The sequence below is a fragment of the Suricata suricatta genome, chromosome 5, assembly GCF_006229205.1.
Source record: "Suricata suricatta isolate VVHF042 chromosome 5, meerkat_22Aug2017_6uvM2_HiC, whole genome shotgun sequence".
Classification (NCBI taxonomy): domain Eukaryota; kingdom Metazoa; phylum Chordata; class Mammalia; order Carnivora; family Herpestidae; genus Suricata; species Suricata suricatta.
In genome coordinates this window covers 145,874,207-145,895,529 of record NC_043704.1, presented here as the reverse complement: position 1 = coordinate 145,895,529, position 21,323 = coordinate 145,874,207, and the positions used below count along the sequence as shown (strand labels likewise).

At 43.1% G+C, this 21,323-nt stretch overlaps 1 protein-coding gene across 1 annotated transcript in view; it reads left to right on the top strand.

The window, feature by feature from the left end:
- STAC (SH3 and cysteine rich domain) overlaps positions 1-21,323 on the top strand; it is a 136,581-nt gene that overhangs the window by 98,164 nt on the left and 17,094 nt on the right. Inside the window, exons 6-8 of the mRNA XM_029940867.1 lie at positions 3,489-3,567; positions 13,027-13,091; positions 15,025-15,113. Coding sequence (XP_029796727.1) covers positions 3,489-3,567; positions 13,027-13,091; positions 15,025-15,113 — 233 coding nt within the window. The remainder of the gene's footprint in view (positions 1-3,488; positions 3,568-13,026; positions 13,092-15,024; positions 15,114-21,323) is intronic.

The following is a 21,323-nucleotide window of genomic DNA, read 5'->3' as shown; positions in this document are numbered from 1 at the left end:
TCACGTCCCAGCACTATGCGCACTTTGCAGTTCTCCAGGTAGCCACATTCTCCCCAGACAACTATCCAGAGTTTTGGAAAAGGTGACTCTGACTCTTTCTGCCAGCGTTCTTGTGTTTTTATGGAGGAGAGGATTTTGGGATGTTCTTCCTCTTTTATTCCCATTCACATCCCCTGAGTATTGCTGGGCCTTGCCCACATCGCGGTTCTACTTCTATGCAGGCAACGTCTCTCTTCCAGGTCTGGGCTGGGTGCCCCTTCCCTGGGCACTCACCCCGTCGATCACAGTGATTTGCAGTTTTCTTGGTGTTTTTTACTTTTGTGTTTTGTGTTTCCTCTCTCCTTCAACTAGACTAAGCTGCTCAAACACAAGAACTCTTGATTCACTTCTTATTTCTGTTGTTTTATACCAGTGATTCTCAAACTTCAGTGAGTATCTGAATCACTGAAGAGCTTTGTGAAAATAGAAGGATCAAGGCTTTGTCCTGCTGCGACATGCCTGGGCCTCTGTGTGCTTTATTAGCCTTCCAGGTGATTCTGATGTCCACCAACATCTGAGAACCACAGATCTGTGTCTAGAGCATGTCCTTAACGCCACACACCGTGTGGCATCTTCTTTCTTAGGAGAGTGAGGAGGGCCATTGCTGCTGATACGGTGCTTCCCCCAAGGCCACATACAGCTGGCTGTCAGCCTGTAGCCATCACCCCTTACAAATCAGGACTTTTGTCCAAAAGAAAAACACAAGCTGCTCTGGCCAGAGCAGATGATCCTGTTTACTTTACCTGCTTGTTGAATGGGCCTTTCTCAGGTCTCCGGTGAGGCCAGTATATCCTCAGTCCATTTCCAGCACATGCTTCCCCATGCGTAGCTGACACTGGCACTAGTGGAAAGGCAAATGGACAGCCAACCCAGGGAGGCAAGAGCGGACAGGGGCTTCCCAGGGGTGGCCCTGGGGCGTCCGCACCAGCGGCACCTGGCTGCCCTTGCCCCGCGGTTCTGAGCTGTGCTGAACTCATGATGAGGAGACACCGTCAGAAACCCTCCACAGTGGGCAATGAACACGCTTGCCTCCATATTTTTTACTTACGGTAGCAGTTAGCAAGACCATCAGAGAGACAATGCACAGATGTCCAGTTTGCGTTACTGTCTACTGTCTACATTGTTTCTAGCAATGTCTGGACCCTACATCCTGGTTTTAAGGGCAAGAGACATGGTTTTCTGAATGTCAGTAAGGTATCCATTCATCACAGTCCATTTAAACTTCCTGACAGTGGCTCTATCAGTAAATATTCTCGGAATTGTGCTCTCTGAAGGCATTGTTCTCAGAGCGGCAGGGAGACAAAGACAAATCAAATTGTCCTTAAGTATCTGTCGCTTTGCCCTTTCCCCAGAGTCCAACTTGCCTCAGTGAAGAAAACAGAAACAATTTATTGGTACTTTAAAATGATTTTGCTTCCTTCCTGCAGGGTCAAACGGTAATGAACTTCAGCTGCTTACCATTCTTGCAGTTTCGTTATGTCCTAAAGCTAACATGGTCCCACAAAGCAAAGCTCCGTCCCCCGCATTTATTTTCTTCCAGAGCTGTCGAAGCATTGTCTTTACATTGTCAGCGAAGCTGTTTCGAAATCCTTACGTTTCCTTTAATATGCTTTCCAATGTCCTAGAGCATAAAAGGCTTGATGGCCTGGGAAGGCCAAGCAGAAACCAAGTTCGAAAACTTTCTGGGAGTTGGTTGGCTAGTTTGGGAAAAATCTTCAGTTTCATCAGATTACATTAACATGATAATAGCCACTTTTGTTCAAAGGAGCAGGGTGTAAAGGACCCTGGGACATTTGTGTGTTTTTCCTTCTTTCTGACTTGTCATGAAAGTAAGAATGGCTGGGGAAAAGCTTAAAGCTAAATGGTGAGAAAAATCAGTCTCTAGAGGGTGATGCTGAAGTGTTCTAGAAGTGACTGGGTGGGCTGAGAAGGCAAACTTGTTTCTTTCTACTAAGATACAAACAAATTGTTTTAAAAATGTGACTTTCCTCGGAGGCCCCCTGAATTCCCCTTTCAAAGAGGTGGGAGCCAGGCAGGTGAAAGCCGGGGCATCAGTGAAAGAGGCACTCAGTGGTGTTGGTAAATATTAAACTGGCCCCTGGGGTTGGTCTCTAATGTGTAGCGTTTACCAATTTCTGTGGTGTAAATACTCCCGCCCAGGCCAACGGGGTGGCCATGAAGGCTCTCACCACCCCGGGTGAGCCTTTCTAGCACATCGCTGCCTAAAACACGGTGCATGAGCTCCGGAGACAACACCGGAGGTTCAAACCCCAGCTCCAGCGCTTAGTAGCTGTGGGACATGGAGAAGGGTTCCTGATTTATCCCTGAGAATCAATGGATGATATACATATAGTACATAAAACAGCAGGTGATAAATGATCAGTAACCATTAGCCATGTAGAGGCAATGTTGTTATTTCAGAAGAAATGACTATCGCTTCTTTTATTTTTTAAAAAAAAGGGCAGAATATTGCATAAACAATTTTGCAGCCAGGGAGACAGCACTGAACTCATACCTAGGTAATGCATCCCTCAAAACTGCATCCTGTTTTCTATAATTAATACAAATCTTCCTCAACTTATGACAGGGCTATGTACTGATAATCTCATCCTAATTTGAAAATACCCTAAGTCGGAAATGCATCCACTACATCTAAGCTCCCGAACATCACAGCTTACTTAGCCCGGCCTACCTTAAATGTGCTCAGAACACGTACATTCCCCTAGAGTTGGGCACGCTCTTCTGGCTCTTATTTGACAGTGAACTGGTGGCTATCTCACGTAACTGGTTGGATACTGTACTGATAGTGACAGACAGAATGGCCGTGTGGATACAGAAGGGCTGTCAGCTCACCTGTGGTTCACCCTTGTGATGGGCGGGGGGGGGGGGGGGGGGGGGGGGGAGCTGACCTCCGTTCAGCATCACCAGAGAGGATCATCCCACGTCACTCCATCCCGGGAAAAGATCCGAATTCAAAATTCAACGTTTCTACTGAACGTGTCTTGCTGTCACACCAGTATAAAGTCAGAAGTTCAGAGTCGAACTACCTTGGAGACTGGATGTAAAACTCACCTACAGAGGAGCTCTAACTTGACATGACAGGGTATGGGCAGGGATTCGGAGTTCTCTCTGTTGTCTCTTCGTGGGAAGAAGCCTGACTATGACCTGTGTATGTAGACATTCCTGCAATGCTCACTGAGCGCCCATCACGTGCCACCGCCTGAGCCCTGTGAACACTGCAGGGAGCTACGGTGCCCGCAAGGGAACACACACTAACTTTGTGTGTTATTTGGCCAAAGTTAGCCAAACAGACCAGACAGCAATGATTGGATTCTAAGACAAGGTCAGGCAAATTCTTCCTTAGTTCTTCTACTGATGTCAAAATCTCTGCTCAGTTGATCCACTGAAATGATTGTGTTCACTCTGCACTGTTCCCTCTTTTCTCTAAGACTTCCGATCTTGTGGAGGTTCCAGAAGAGGCTGATGGGCCGGGAGGCGGGTATGACTCACGGAAACGCAGCAACAGCGGTGAGTGAGGGGCCGGGGAGGCGGGCGTTGCCCCAGCACGAGAGTGAATCACACTGTTCTTTGAGCTCTGTGGGCCAGGAATGTTGACTCCCAGGTCTCTTCTTTCTCTGCAAGCTCTGGAATTCAGTCTTAGCAAGTGTTCGTATTCTGGGGGGAGACTGGGCACAAGTAACTGGTGGACACCTGTGATCTGACTACAACATTCCCTTGAGTTCCGTCTCCTGGGTTCTCATCCCTTTTGGACTCAGCTACACTGGGGTCCAGGAGTCACTTGTGGGCCTGTTTGTTAATGCATCATTTCCCCCACTGACCTACATTAGATTAGCAACCTATTCTAGACACCTACTCCCTGAGACAGCTGAAGTACATCAAAGCAGGTAGGTGGTGATACAGGTGAGTATGGACCTCCCAAGTGGCTCCAGTCCCCAGCAGAGATAACTAAGACTCAAAACCTTACTGGTAAGATCTAGCCAGACATTCTGTATTAATATTATTTAATTCTCTAATAGGCACACCCCAAGTTAACAATAATTTCTAAAATTTTCATAGAATGCTAACTACATATATTGCTTGCTAACATTAAGAAAGAACATTAAACCAGAGTTTAAAGAAACAACCAGCCCCTTATGGATGAATCTTGCCAAGCCTCTCTGATGTCAGCAACTACTTAATCTCCACCCATTTATGCAAAAGGTATTTATGAACTATTTACCTGCCCAGCCCAAGTACGTGAGCCACAAAGCTGTCCTCTGAGTCACAAAGCTGTCCTCAGGGTGCTTGTAACCTAGCAAAGCGGTGGGTTCTGATTTGCGTTGTTAACCTGGGCTGAATGCAGTCTCCTGGCGGAAGTGACCCCTGCCAGCTCTAATCCGTGGGGAGCATGGGGATGTGCCATCCTGGGGCATCATATGGGGAAAACTGCACTTTCAGACCAATGCAAACATTCATTGAGCACCATTAGAGAGAGAAACCAAAGCGTGCCGGCTGCCAGGGGAGTGTCACAGCAGGGCAGTAATGCTGCAAGGGTCTGTCGAGCAGTGTAGACACAGCAACTGAATTTGGCCAGTCACCCTAGAATTCTTCAGCATCTGGGCACAAACCCACCAGACACTGGAATTAACCTAGACCTTCATTTTAACACTTTTAGTCTGATCAGCTGCTCTGTCCTCTGAGCCTGACTTCTGCCTGTGTCATTTGCTGACACATCTCACTAAATTGCTGATGGTCTGCTTATCACTAACTGCACCAGATGTATTCGGTCCTCAGCCCCTCCTTGCTCTGGGGCTGACCACTGGACTTCCCAGAGCGGCCATGTGGCCTCCAAGAAGGGGCCTAGCCTCTCTGCCCCATCCCCTCATCTCAGAAATGAAGATAATGATTATACCGAATCCCTAAGATGTTGTGGTCATTAGATGAAATAACAAATGTAAATAACTATTGCATACAGTGATGGCTCTGAAACTTCAGGCCTCTTTGCTGCCCCCAGGGGCTTATCGCCCACTGAACGCGGCCATCTTGAATGTGGAATCGACGTAGACTCTTGATTCCCTCACCCACCCCAGCCACACCAACTGGCTCTTAGTTGTCTCTGCTCAGTAAATATGAACTCCGTTCTGCTAGGTGATCAGGTCCAGACTTTTGGCATCAGACTTCTCTCTGCCCTCTTAGCCAGTCACATCGCCAGTCTGCTGGGAAATCTTATTTTCTGCTCTCCACAGTTGTTCCCAGCATGTAGCCACCACTTACCTCCTGCCTCAGGCATCCTGGCCAGCGTTAATGATGCTTTTGCTCACCCATTCACCATTCCTCGGTAGTTAAGCTCTCAATCTGTCCTGAAGAATACTCAAAAAGTGGTCTTCAACAGGGTTTTATAATGTGAGGAGATACTTTTAAGAATCATCCAAATGAAGCATGTTTGCTCTTAATAAGCTCACCATGAAGTCATCTTGTGTCAGACGTGCAGCCAAGGGTCCCGCTGCTCTCAAGTGTGGCCCGTGGACCAACAGCCTTGGAATCAGTTGAGAAACTGTTAGAAATGCAGAACCTCAGGCCATTTCCAGAGCTGCAGAATCAGAATTTGCATGTGAATCTTATTAAAATTAAAGAAGCAGGATAAGAAGTCATTTAGTTCAACTCTCTCCCCACCAACACACATAATACACACACACATGCACACGCACGCACACACACGCACACACACACTGAATAGATAAGGAAACTGAGGCACAGAGTTGTACACTGAAAGACACAGTTGAATATTTGCCATTTCTTTTCTGTTAAGAGGCATTTTCAGAGCCTTATTCAAAGAAATCTAGGGAAAGAATTTAGCAAGCAATAAACCTCTAAAAAGCTTTAGCAATCTGTGAACTATTCTTTTGATCACCAATAGCTTTCTTTACAATGTGCCCTTGGAAGGTAGAGGGATTAATTATGCAGCAGTTTTGCCTCAAAACATTTCCCCTTGATTGGATTTAATCCCCTATCCATGCAATTTGGGAAACAACACAGAGAAAACAGACTGCTTGTGCGTCCAGGCTGCTCCTGGCCTCCCCACGGTTGTGGCAAGGAGGGAGCTGGCTTTTCAGAAAGAGCACTGGGCTTCTGGTCACAAGCTGTTCTGCGTGACACGTCTCATGTACGTTCTACAAAATACACATTATTTCTGCCAGCCAAGAGTCATGTCAAAATCCTTGAGGAAGATTCCCAAAGGCACCTTGGAAGAGAGTTACTGTTCATACCCCTCTCTTCCTTATGAAGCATAAGGAATCTCTGTTTTCTCTCTCATGGAAGATTCCGGGAAGGTCTGGCTGTTTGTTTCTGGTTGTTGTTTTCAACACCACTTGTGGATGCACCAGAAATATAGAAGTTGTTGGTCTTCACCTTTGGCCAGAAACACCACTGGAAGCAATCTGATGAGCGGAGGGAGGAGTAAAATCCAGGCTGTCCATTTCAGCTCAGATACTGCCAAATAATGATGTCACTGGCTGCCTTCAATAACTGCATTTCGGTGTGACTCCATGTGATTAGAACTTTCTTGGAAGAGAAGCAGAGGGAACAGAACATAAGCAAGACAAATTCCTAGAAACATTCTTTCAAAAAACTGGGTTAATCACATACACTGGAGGATATCATGAAACCCGATGATACCTTACTTTTCACTAAAGCAAAGAAATTTTACCCAGAAAGGAAAAAAGGCAAACTCGGGTTCGGAAAATTTATCCTGCCTTTAACCTGCACTGCAGTTTTTGTTTGTTTGGGAGGTTTTTTAATAATTTTTTAATGTTTAATTATTTATTTTGAAAGAGAGAGGAGCGTGAGCAGGGGAAGGGCAGAGAGAATCCCAAGCAGGCTCCTCTCTGTCAGCGCAGAGCCCAATGTGGGGCTCCATCTCACAAACTGTGAGATCATGACCCAAGCTAAAATCAAGAGTCAGATACTTAACCAACTGAGCCCCCGCAGGTGCCCCTGACGTGCATTGGTTTCACATCTCAGATTTTGACTTGTCATCCAGAAAATGAAGCAACTATTTTAATGACTTCTTTGGCAGACACCCTCGAATCTAGAGGTCTAGTATCTAGAGCAGGTTAAGGTCTGTTTAAAAGCACAGAGGACTATTTCCAGCTATGTGGAGGACTGGGCTAGAGAAATTGTTACTACTTTAGCACACACCTAAGACTGCTGGGGAAAAGAATTTAAAAGAAAGTTCTAGTTAATGCATGGCTGGCCTGGGAGCAAAATAAGGCAATTCGGTAGCGTGTGGAAATGGCAATAAAGCATGAATCCAGAGACATAAGCAGGTGAGGACCTGTGTTTACTCTGCACATCCCTGGAGCCTCAGATTGAAGAAGAAAAAGCCCCATGCCCCACATATGGTCAATAGAGAACCAAACCGATGAGCAGGCAGAGTAATAGGTTTGATAAGAGGCCCTTTGGGAAAATGCTGATACCCCAGATGAGTACCTTTAGCCGCAGGAGGGGAAAAGAAAGCCCTGCAGAGGAATTTAGTAAAGAAAAATGATATATTGGCCTTAACTCAGGTGGTGAAGAATAAAAAGAAATGGGGGAGGAGCAGGAAGGAAGGAAAAAAGGAAGCAAAGGAGGAAATTGTTGTTACTCGGGTTTAGGGCCTAAATTCATATTACCTTTATAGACAAAGTAGAATGATGTAAAATTTTAGTTTAATTTATTTAAAGTGGCCCAGGGCATTTATTTAAAATGCCCACTTGCACCAGACATTTGGCAGAAGTAAACAAATGGCCTCTAGAGGAAGAGAATTAAAACCAGACCTCAGAAATTTCCAGAATTGAAATTTCCATAATTTCAGAATTTAAATATACCAAGTACATGTGAAAATGAGCCACCATCAGTAAGAGTTAGCTGAAACAGGCTTTTTTATGAGCAGACACCAGAGATTGTATATGTTGGAATTATCAAATAAACATATAACAAAGAAGTAAGACCAAACAGAACTTTTAAAAATTAAAAAAGAGAGAGAGATAAATTTGCTTGTTGGATTTACTAGCATATTGGAAAAAGCTGAGGAGAGAATTAGTGCCATGGAATATACAGCCAAAGAAATTGCTTAGAGCATAGCCAGGGAGACAAGTGATAGAATTTACGACAGTAAAAGAGACACAGAAGATAAGCAAGGAAGTCCCGTACATCTAATTGATACTTTAAATGTACATAAGAGAGAATGGGAGAGAGACAATACTCAAGAAGATATTGGCTAATATGTTTCCAAATTGACTAAAGATACCATTCCTCAAATTCAAAAATGTATACTTAGACCATCCTAGCAAAACTGCAGAATTTCAAAGATGAAAGAAAACATTAAATACAGACTGAAAGATCACCTGCAAAGGAATGAAAACAAGCTGGACAGCTCTTTCTAGTAAGAAAGAGTGGAACCAAATAACAGTAGAACAGTGCCTTCAATTACCTGGGGGGAAAAGTAACTCTTAACATAAAATTATAAACGGAGCAAAAACAAAACTGTCTTCCAACAATATATATTCAGGGGCACCTGGGGAGCTCAGTTGGTTAAGCACCGGACTTCGGCTCAGGTCATGATCTCACGGTTTGTGAATTCGAGCCCCCTGTCAGGTTCTGTGCTGACAGCTCGGAGCCTGGAGCCTGCTTCGGATTCTGTGTCTCCCTCTCTGTCTGCCCCTCCCCCCATTTACACTCTATCCCTGTCTCTGTCTCTGTCTCTCTCTCAAAAAGAAACATTAAAAATTTTAGAAAGAACCAATACATAATCAGACAAACATTGTATCTACAGTGCCATGAAGAAAGATCAACTCAAGAAATTTCAGGATGACGAACTTCAGAGAGGAAAATGTGACCTCAAAGGAGGGACTGAGAAGCAAGGAATAAAGCACAAAGAAAGAGCCAAGGGAACACTGGCTACATGAAAAGATGATAAATGTTAGCAAAAAATTGTTAATAAAACATTAACTGAAATACTAGACATCTCAGTGAGAAATGGGCATTCAAATATCCTTGTATGAATTGGAAGGAAACTAAAGATACTATTTGACTTTAGATTGTGTTAAGTTCAATATACCTCATAAAATTTTGAGGGTAGACACTAGAAGATTAAAAAATAGATTGAGACACCTGGGTGGCTCAGTTGGTTAAGCCTCCAACTTCGGCTCAGGTCATGATCTCACGTTAGTGGGTTCGAGCCCTGCGTAGGGCTCTGTGCTGACAGCTCAGAGCCTGGAGCCTGCTTCTGATTCTGGTCTCCTTCTCTCTCTGCCCCTCCCTGCTCATTCTCTGTCTCTCTCTGTCTAAAAAATAAATAAAAAAACATTTAAAATTTTAAGAATAAAAAAATAGATTTAACCTTGTAAACTAAAAGGGGGGGGACAGAGAAAAATCATACAATATTGGAGACAATAGAAAATACAAAATAAAATGCTAGAAAAGAATCCAAATTTATCAGTAATCAAAATTAATTTAAATCAATTAAACCCTAGATGAAACAGTTTGACATGCTGGGTTATTTAAATGCTGTTTAGAACAACTTAAAACATAAGGATATAGAAAGTTTAAAAGTAAAAAAAATAAGGGGTGTCTTGGTGGCTCAGTCGGTTAGTGTCCAACTCTTGATTTCAGCTCAGGTCATGATCTCACAGCTCATAGGTTCAAACCCGTCATCAGCCTCTGTGCTGACAGCATGGCCTGCTTGGTACTATTTCTCTCTCTCAAAAATAAATAAATAAGCCTTTAAATAAATAAACAATAAATAAATATAAAAAACCACATCTATGTGTAAAAGTTCCCACAGGCAGAAGGTTGTATAGCTGTATTAAGGTATGGAAAAATGGACTTTGTCCACATCCATAACTCCCTGAACGCTCCTGATCTCGTCTGATCTTGGAAGCTAAGCAGGGTCAGGTCTGGTTAGTACTTGGATGGGAGAAATAGACTTTAAGACCAAAAATACATTATTAAAGAAAAAAGTTATCATTACATGGTCATGTATATTTCACCAGAAGGTATAAGTTCTAACCTTATGTCTACTTGTTATATAACCTTCAATGATAGGAACTTAAGGAGCAACTGACAGAAATATTAGGGAAATTGACATTCCCCTTCATAGTGAGAGGTTTTAACATGCCCCTCACATCATGGCAAAGCAGATGCATAAAAAGATGCAGGATTTAGAGGATCTGAAGACACATTTGACGATCCTAATTAACTTAAAAAGGGCACTCCATCTAATGGAAAATTCACATTCTTTTTAAGGACACCCAGAACAATTATAAAATTGATTACCTGCAGACCATAAAGCGAGCTTCATAAATTTTTACATGATTAGTATTATATAGGATATACCTTTCTGACTATCATGCAGATGAGATAGGAACCAGTAGTCAAAAGATATAGGAGAACCCATAATTTAAAACATACTTTCAAAAAGCTCACATGTCATAAGAGAATTTATAATGAAAATTGGAATATATTTAAAACTAAGTCATAATAAAAATTCTCCATGTCAAAATTTGTGAGATGTAGCTAAATTATGACTAGAATATTTAGCATTGAAAGTATTCTATTAAAAAACAAAAAGGCTGGAGTGCCTGAGTGACTCAGTTGGTTAAGGATCCAACTCTTGATTTCAGTTGAGGTCATGATCTCAGTCTGGTCTCATGAGACGAAGCTCTACACCAGACTGTGCATTGACCATGGAACCTGCTTACGATTCTATCCCTCCCGCTCCATCTCTCTCTTTCTCTCTCTCTCCCTCCTTTAAAAATTTTTTAAAAATAATAAAATAAAAATAAATAATAAATAAAAATAAGAAGGCTAGAAAGCAATAACCTAAGCATCATAGTTAAGTCAGAAAAAAAGATATAGAATAAACCTTCAAAAAGCAGTATGAAGATGATAAAAAGGTGGTAAGAGGAGAAATTATCAAATCACAGAGATAGGCCAATCAATTTTAAGAATGGTCCTTAAAAGAGATGAATAAAACTTACAATCACAGTTTTTTAAGAATAAAAGAGAGTGACAAAGCAAAACACAATAATAAAAAATGATGAACATGACAGAGATTGAAAGCAAAAGACTCTCACGACCAACTTCATGCGGATATTTTTTTTTAAGTTTGTTTGTTTTGCGGGAGACGGAGACAATGTGAGGGAGAGCAGAGAGAGGGAGAGAGAGAGAAAGAGAAAGAGAGAGGGAATCCCAAGCGGGTTCCACACTGCCAGCACAGAGCCTGATGCAGGGCTCAAACCCACAACGCTGAAAGATCATGACCTGAGCCGAAACCAAGAGTCCGATGCTTAACTGACTAAGCCACCCGGGCACCCCTACCCCCACGCCAATCAGTATTGAATGGGTACGTACCAAGAAACGTATCAGTGACTAAAGTCTGACCAAGGAAGGAATAGAAAACTTGAGAACTTGAATTGGCTGCTGATCATGATAGAAACTGAATCAATATTTTAAATTTTGTACACTGAAAATACCAGTCCCAGACAACTTTATAAGTAAACTCAACCAAACCGTTAAGGAATGGAGAAGAATTTCCAGATTATGTAAGCTCTTTCAAGAAAACAAAAAGTTGCAGGGAGGGACTGCCACTTTCTCTAACTTCTTTTATGAGGCTAGTTTAATACTGACCTCAAAACCAATCAAACACACTCTCTCTCTCTAAAAAATAAACATTTTTAAAAAAAACTTAATATGCCTATTTAATGGACATATTCTTTGAATAGTGGTCATCTGTGAAATCAGTAACCAGATATTAAGGCAGACAAGGTCCAGAGGACCATTTCCACTTACCTACAAACCAAAGTTCCTCCAATGACTGCAGCTTTATGCTGAGGCATTGAAGGAATCCTAGAATTTCTTGCACAGGCTCTGAAACTGTGAACTGCGGAGAATAGATGTTCACTAAGCATCACTATGTTTATTCTGAAGCATGTTTTCTGCACCACAATTGTCAAGTTCATTTGAAGGTCGGTGGAGATGTGAGTAGGTCGTGGAGCTCTCTGCAGTGTGCTTCTCTTCCTTTACTGATATATTTTTAATAATCTGAAGGGAGACCGAACAGAAACAATGTGTTATTTTTAAATACTAAGTCGCCTAACTGGTGGCTACATCTAGACACCAAAATTCCATTGTACAAACTTGGAAACGTGTGTCACGTTCTTGTTTGAGGCAGATACACGTGGTGAGAACAAGGCCATCATGCTGTATCACTGGGGAAAATCTGGCAGACCCAACTAGCTAAGGTGGGGGAGCCCCCCACCCCAAGGACCCACCAAGTACCTCCCACAGCTGTGCCTGTGAGCAGTGACAACTCCTGTCCATTTGGGGAAGCTCTGTTCTTTATTAAAGACCGCAGAGAGGCTGCTTAAATGAGAAAGGAAGAAAAGTACATTTTCAGAACAAACTATTTATTTGCTTCTTCCAAATAATAGTCCCAAGGCATTGACAATAAGACATGGAGGAGATATGTTGAAGTTTAAAACTAAAACTTTAATGTGCAAAATAGAATACAGATATCAGGAAACTGCAATCAAAATATTGAGAACAGATAGAAGAATCTGGTGTTTTGAAAAGGCAATTCAAAGGCAATTAGACCATACCTCACCCACCATTCCTTTAACAAATGATTTTGATACATTTGACAGAGATGAATGACTTTGTTTCAAAGATGAAGGAAGAGCACTGCCACCCGAGAGGCCGAGTTGTGAACAAGCAATTGCCAAGTTCAGGAGCACACTTGCTAGCTGGCATGTGCAGGGGTGCAGACGAGGGCGTGCAGAGGCCACGGGGGAGGCGGGGGGAGTGTCGTGTGGAAGATGACACTGAGAAGGAGGACGAGGCAGGGAGAAGTAACGCAGAGGCTATGCAGCAGGGAATACATAAAACCACATCTTCAAAGCATGTCTCCAAAGCATTCACAAAGCACCTGCTTTTTCTTGTCTCCTTCAGTGTTTACTTATCCAGAAAACGGCACTGATGATTTCAGAGACCAAGCAAAGAACTTAAACCACCAGGTATTTATGTCTGCGTCAACCTTAAAAATTATTTTACCAAAAACCATATATAAGGGTTTACTCAGAAAAAGCAGAAAACCCCAGTGCAGGACGAGCTAGCTATGACAAAACCTCAGGCAATCCCACCCAACAAAGTAGAGAACTGCTCTTTCCTGAGGAAAGGGGGAAGCTGGGTGGCTCTTAACAAGAAGTCAGTCCACTGTTGGAAAGTGGGAACAATTAGTATAGTAGTAGCTTGTCACTGGCTGAGCTGAGCCTGTCTCTCATTGGCTGGGCTGTTCCCGGCCTTCCTCCTGCAGCCAGAGCGGTAGCTGAAGCGGTAGTCACAGCAGGGTCCCTCTCTTCAGGTTAGATCTAAATTGAATTCGAGCAAATAGGTCTTAAGGGTTCCCCCTGCCCAGTCTCCTGACTGCATTTTAGTGAGGTTTCCCTTAATTAATTTTCACAGATGTCAGAGAAAGCAGACTAGGCAGAGTCCTTAGATCACGTCGCAGGTCACCACCCACGTAGGTTATGAAATCAGGTTAGTAGATCTCAGAACAGAGTGTGCAATAGAACGGAAGACAACAATGTAGCATAATGGGCCTGTATCTGTATGATACAGATAGTATAAAACCGATCAGATCACTGAACAGAGCTATCACAGTGCGTCAGAAGTAGAAAGGATTAAATATTGTGTTGTATACTTTTTGTATCCATTGTATACGCTATATACAAGTTGATATATACTATAGAATACGTAAATTGCGCAATTACATATTACAACTACAAATTACATACGCAATTACAAATAAAATATTATGACCATATTATATAGTATAGAAGCACCTACTTATTATACTTTATGTTCATTTATATATAATATATTTACTTGTTATTTAATTAGAATAGGATAGACTAGGACAGAAATATATAGCATAAGGTACTTGAGCTTTGGATGCAGAGTGAATCAGTTGTGTATAACTTTTATGTCTGATATATATTGTGCAATCATATTATTATGTATTTAAATGTATTTTACAATTGTATATTAGATATACAATATAAAATGCACATATACAATATGCATATATATAACATGCACATATTATAGGCACATAGATAATACGTAAAATTATATGCGTATATATTATATATGTTGTGTATTGTTATGCAATAATATACAATTATATTTACATATGGTATAGTTTGTGTTTATTGCCTATATTATATATATTATAAAGTATATATAGCATTGATATTCATTTGGATCATAATAATGGGTAATATTTATATACCACTTGTAAGGCTCGTGTATCATCCCTAAGTTGAGGACAACAGTTGGAGGCAGTTGGGAGGTTCAGGTCTGCTAAGGCATGTGCTGTAATGCCTGGCACACACAGGAAATAGGCAGAAGGGTAGCTTCTATTACCATTATTGCAAGGTTTCATAGTCAGGAGATACTGGTCCTGTGATATCAACTAAATCAAGGTGATGCCGAAAGCCATGCTTTTTTCACAACATGCATGAACTAATTCCCAGATGAATATGCCTTAGTCCCTTCGATAGGCTAGTGACCAAATTTTAGGCTCATTGATAAAAAGTCAATTTTAGGAAGTGAAAGTTGTTTACTACTCTTCACATGTCCCTATTTATATAGGCCCAATATTCCCATTCTTCAGGCCAAGCCTGTCACCCCTCCCTCGGGAACAACTATAGCAAAGGAAGAATTTATTTGAAGAAATTCATAGTTATTTCAGACTAGTGAAAACAAACTTAGCTAAGAAATTTAAAATAGACCTCTGGTTGAAACAAAGCCTTTAATAATGGCTAGATATTATTCCACATGCTGGAATTGTGTTGCATTCACGTATTCCTTTTCTGGTTTCTTTCTTCCTTCTCTGTTTCTTCCTCCTTCCTTCTCTCATTTTGTTTTTTCAATTTTCTCTTTCAGGGATCTCTTTCCAAAGAACCTTTACAGATGAACACCTATGTTGCCTTGTACAAATTTGTACCACAGGAGAATGAAGATTTGGAAATGAGGTAAAATAAATTTTTTTTAAAAAAAGAAAAAGAAAATGTAAAGCCAACACTTTTTCCTGTGAAAAAAAGAATCCACTTAGCGCTGCCTCCTCATGGTGTAGAGCAGTGATTTCTCACATGTCGTCGGTCAGCCAGTGACTTGCTGTGCGGTTTAGCAGACAGCGTACCAGTTTCTGATTCTGCAGGTCTGGTGGGGGGCACGGGGGAGGGCTTGAGAATTTGCATCCTGGTCCGTAGGTGGTTCTGAGCAACTGATCTGGGACCACACGTGAAGAAGCATGGTTTAGTGCATCATCGACAGAACTGGGTTTTATGGTGAAGCCTGAGTGGCATCCTGTGGGGTCTAATGGGGGAAAAAAGACATATATGTAACGCCCAAATGAACAGAGATTGAAGGATCATACTAGAACCATGTGTGGAACCTGGGGGGGGATTGTCAACTACCCCCCGCTGCCCCCGCACACCCTGAGCTGGGCTTTTGTGTCACGATCCCTCCCACTTCATGGCGAAACTCCGGGGAGGAGAAGGTGGGTTTGGGGGCCCCTCGTGACATCTGGAACATTCTCCTGACTGGTTTATGTTGCTCGTGTTTCAGGGGTCATGAAGCGGGAGTCAGTGCCGTGTTCGCGTCCTACTTGTTGCGTGACCTTAAGCAATTTATAAACATCTCACTGCTCTGCTCTCCTTATTTATAAGAGTAACAATGCCCCCTTCACCCTGAGTTATTTTTGAGATAAAATGAATAATGCTCAGAAAGCATAGAGCACAGGGGAGCAAACCCTCAGTATCTGGTGGTTACTACAGGTTTCATAATGAGGTGTTTACTGACTTCTTGCAAAGAAAACCCTTCACTACTTTATTCACAACCCCCAAAACGGAAGGGTTTGGTCAGCCTTTTCATCCAAGAGCAGGAGAGACGGTGCTGTTTGTCTAGCCAGCTGTTCCCTTAGAGATGGGTTGCTTCCTCTTCTGAAGAGGACAAGGAGCCAAGGTAGTGCTGAAAACTATGTCCGCACAGTAGAGAGCTGGCCTCCATTTGGAGGGGACTCCACGTGTCCACTTGGAGGCCAACTCACCAGTTACCATTCACTGCCGTCACATGGCTTCCCGGACGGGGTGGTCTTTCCACCCTGGAGCTCTTTGGGCTCCCTCCTCCTCAGGCTGCCATTGCCCAGGTAGGGTGCCCCCCACGTGTGCCTGAGTGCAGTTTCCCAAGATCAGACTCTCCTTTTTCACTTTACCCAAAGCCCCATATAAGGAAAGCGCTACCAACAAGGCTCTGGTTAGCCCCCCATTTCCCAGGTGCCACATGCTGTGAGATTCAGCTCCCCAGCTCAGCCGCCAGCCATCCAGCAAGACCCCACAGCTGACGTGGATGCCCTGCCGGCGTCAGGCTCACACCCAGGGTCAGCGTGGCCTCAGTATTCATTTGCCATCTTCTTCCGAGTGATTCTTGGGCCTTTCTGGAGAGTTTGGGGCCTGAAACCTGGTGCCTTAGATTGGTTTAGACAATCAGGCTCTTGCAATCTGAGTTTTCTCTGTCACTGATTAAGAATCGCTGTGCTGAACTCACTGGCTGGGGCTGTAAATGCACCCAAAGGGTCAGGCATCAGTGCAGGAAGAGGTGATGGCATTTCCCAAATGAGGCGCCGTCTTGCAGAGGTATAACGAGTCCTAGAGGTTAGAGGCTGCCCCGGGGGAGGGGGTGGGGGGTCATGGCTGGAAAGCTGCCTTGCCTTCAGCTGGCCGTTCACAGTCAACTGTCTGCTGATGAAGACGAGGGTGATATACATTCACTTTGCAATAAATACGTGTAGCATATCCTTGAGATTGTCATTTGGATATCCAGGACTTAAACTGTAATAACTTCCTATTGTGTCAATCCCACCATTTTATTCTAGAAGAGTATTGTGAAGCCATCAGATGAAAAAAAAAAAACCAATTCCAGAGAAATATAGGATATTATTAGGGGACTGAGAAATGGCGTCTAGCTGCCTGGTGGTAGGTCATAAATTTGTGTGCTTATTTTAGACAGTTGCAGGTCATTAAAAGTCAAGTCGTCTGGTCACGAATCAAACATTTGCAGCCTGCTTTGCAGCAAACAGGACTCTTCATTCCCAAGAGTGAAATGCCTGCATTACATAGGCTGCAAGATTGGAGTGAGAAATCATACTTCCTTTTTTTCTTGTTTTTTCTTTTTTTTTTTTTTTACCAAAAGATTGTATATTCCCATTTTAAAAGCCAGGCACTTGACTCAGAATGTGTACAGCAATGTTTTGGGGATTTGGAATCCTTCCTTGAATGAACTGGGGCTTTGTGAATTATGCTTTTCTCCTTAAACCATAAGGTAGAGGAAAAATTCCTTTGAACAAAGTATCATTCTTATCTGCCTGCGTTCTAATGCAGGGGTGAACGCAGGTGTTCTCCTCAGGACGGAGGACAAATAGAGATGAAGACACAAGGAAGGTTTCGAGTGTAAGCTTGAGGTCAAAGAAGACCCAGCCAGCCAGGGCAACAGCCGTAGATCTGAACGGTTAAATCGTTGCTTGAGCAAGCATCCATCGTACATCTGCTCAGTTAACAGGGAAAGCTTCTCTGCCAACAGCTAACAATCCAGACCTTTCTGTGTTTCTGGTCTGGCTCCCCATCCCACCCTTCCCATCCACTTTGGGTGGACAAGTCACTAAAGTGACAGTACGGTGTACTAGGGGTCATCTCAACTTGGAAATCAGATAGAATGGACTTCTACCCTAACCCCTCTCCTTTCTAACAACAGAACTTATTACTTTCCAAACCTCTGTTTTGTCATCTTGAAAATAGGGATAAGAAGGCTTTCCCTTATGGGATCCCTCTGATTAAATAAAATAACAATATCTGGTACAAAGTAGGATCTTGATAATGTTAATTCCAATCAGTTCTATACATACTCCAGAAGTAGACGCTTCCTTTTCAGACTTCAGAAATAAGAGAGGAAGAGAGCATGAATATGTCGACACGGATTCACCGAATGCTTAAGGAATAAAAAATGTGGGCATCCCTGGATGAGGGTTTAACTCCCAGATAAGCCACTCACTAGGTGTAGGACCCCCATGAGACCCGGAAAAGTTATGCCACACGATCCTCTGCTTCTTCCCTCATAAAAGGAGATCATCAGGATGCCTGCCTTATCTGCTCACGACACACACATCTTTGCCTAACAGTCTCCAGTGCCCTCCCATTTCCCTTGGGGAAAGACCACAGTGTTTACAAAGACCTCCGGGACCAGCACACCCTCATCCCTGGGGACCTCTCTGTTTCGCCTTGTACCACCGGTCTGTCCCTCACCTCTCTGCTCCCTCCGCACCGGCTTCTTTTCTTCCCCAGAAGGACCACACTACCACCTGCCCCCGCCACTCCTGCCGTGCACCCTCCAGCACCATGACCAATACCCACACACCCGTGTGCCCTCCCAGGTCTCAGCTCAGACTTCACGTCCTCTGTACACCGTTTCCTGATACCCCCATTCTGGCTGACCATCCTCTCCTACCTGCTTTCATGACGCCATATTCCTTTCCTTTAAAGCACTTACCTCAGCTTGTACTTCTATATTTCTGAAATGATTTGGTGAACCTCTATCTCCCTTGTAAACTCCATGAGAACAAATTAGAAATCTGTGATTGATTACCTCTCTATCCCCGTAGCATAGTTCTCGAAACATAGTAGATGTTTAATGAATAGGTCACAAATGAATGGACGAACGGCAGCGGTCCCTGGCACGTGCAGTTAGTGGGCACGTCAAGTACACGATAATGTAATGAAAACTATAAAAGAGGAAGCGAACCAAGCTCAGAGGGCTTAGCCAGGGCCTGTTTCCTGGAAGAGATGGGTCTCAAACCCATGATGAATATTATTTGTCAAGAAGAAACTGTAGAAAAGGAGATCAAAGGGTTTAAGATGATTTGGAAGAAACCTGCTAACCCCTTACTGGACATGCACAGTTGAATGGGGGAGAAAGCCTCAGAAAGGAGAAGCTGGGATGCCCCCCCTTATTCTCGGGCATGAGGACCCCTCTCAGAAATACCGTGGTCCCATCACTGGTCTCCAAATGCTGTCCAAAGGCAGAGGCTTTGCACGGTTTGCTTTGCTACAGTTTCAGTGCACCATAAACTCCCCTGATACATCCATCCACCATTACTTCCCCAAATTGCTGGAGTTCTCTTGCTAACACTCTGTCTGTCCATCAGGTGCAGAAAGCAGGACAGAAAAGGTGGCAGGGCAGAAAAAAGAGCAATGCCTGGGAGTCACATAGGCCTGGGCCTCCTTCCGGCTCTGACCCTTCCTCATGTTATCTACTTGAGCAAACTATTCAGTCTCTGGGGGTCTCTGCTGTCTCCTCCCAAGGAAGACTGAGAATGTAACTAGAGAACGTAACTCAAAGGTGGGGTTTCGTGTCCAATACAAAGCGAGGTACACAGCGTATGTTAGATAAACTGCTCTTCCTAATTTGCATCTTTTCACATGTTTTGTTTCCAAGTCTTCTGAACCTCATTAACCCTAAGGATATATCATTTTAAAAACACATTCAAAGGCTCTCTCTGGCCTTTGAGCACATCCAAGGAGATTTTATCTAATTGGCCAGCAATAAGGAGGCTGTGATATTCTGTCCCACATCGTATGAGCAGATTCTGCAGTGCCTGACCTGTCGGCATTACATTTTACCACCGACATGAGAGATGTGGGGCCATCGTGCTACAGATCCCCAACTACCACTGAAGATTTGAGGTCTGGTAACATCAAGGAGCGCCCCCACCTCTCTGTCTGAGGGTAATGAGCTTCTATAGTAGTTCAACTTCTGTAATTAGAGTCTTAAACAATTTCCACCAATGACCCTTATTATCAGATTTTTTAGGGGCTTTGAAAATTACACTTTATGCATGAATAGTTTAGTACACAAGCAAAGATTTTTAAAGTGCTACTTGCAGAATGCCTGGGTGGCTGAGTCAGTTGAGCATCTGAGTCTTGATTTCAGCTCAGGTCATGATTCTAGGATCGTGGGATCAAGCCCTGCATTGGGCTCTGTGTCAAGCGTGGAGCCGATTTAAGATTCTCTTTCTCTCCTGCTGCCCCTCTCCCCTGCTGGTGCTTTCTCTTTCTCAAGATAAGATAATATAATAAAGTAAAATAAAATAAATAAAATAGATAAAATGCTACTTGAAATACAAAGTGAGAACCTCATTATAATCAGCACTGGCATCGTTATCATACACGCTGTCTCATGAGTGAACACAGGCTATGTGCTCAGTCATCCTTCTGGACTAGTGGGTGAGTAGATGTGTGTGCTACACTTACTGAGGCACATACACTCCCACACACTCACAGATGTACACAAACACAGCCGCATTCATACACCCACGCACACTCACATACACATCCATTCACACACTCAGATGCACACACACGCTCACACACACACATTCTTAGCAACGTAGCGCGTGCTGAGCTTGTTGATGGAAGTAAACCCTGCCGTTCACAATGTGGCCAGGTCCGTTCATCACCCACACCGATTTTGAAATCAGGAGGCTGCAAAATGGTCTTAGAGCCGTTGCTTATTATACACACCAGCACACCTTTTAAAACTCAATAAGAATAATTTTTACTGCTCTGCTGTGCTGATATATCATGTAAATAAGCAGCAGATGTAAATAACTCCAAGTAAACACAGCCTCTAAGACATCTTAGGGGCTCTGAAATAAAAGATGGGGAGTAAATAAAAGACAGAACGGTTCAGATGCATATTCTAGTGACCATTTTGGCTTCTAACATCAAAGTCATTTTCATTTTTATTAGTTCTCCCCAAACAAATTTATATGATAATGGCCAAATTTCATAAAGGGCCAAAAAAGAGGAAAAAAGAAAGAAAAAAAAAGAAAGCTTGGGAGCCAGGAGACGGAAAGAGGGAGCTGCTTTTCCAATGCTGTTAAATTCTGAGAAAGATACAAATTAATTTCCACTTCACTGTGTATCCGAACACCAAAATTTGGGGGAGGGGAGAGGGCTTCCAAGAAAAATGTATTTTTCTGTAATCCCAAATAAGGATTTAGATTCTTGAGTCACCAGCCTCTTTCTTGGAAGCAGTAAGTCTCAGATTTTTCCGTGGTTGAGTCTGAATGAAACCATTGGCCTCATTAGCTAATATTCATAAGAACCTCCAGAGACGGGATGGCCTGAATT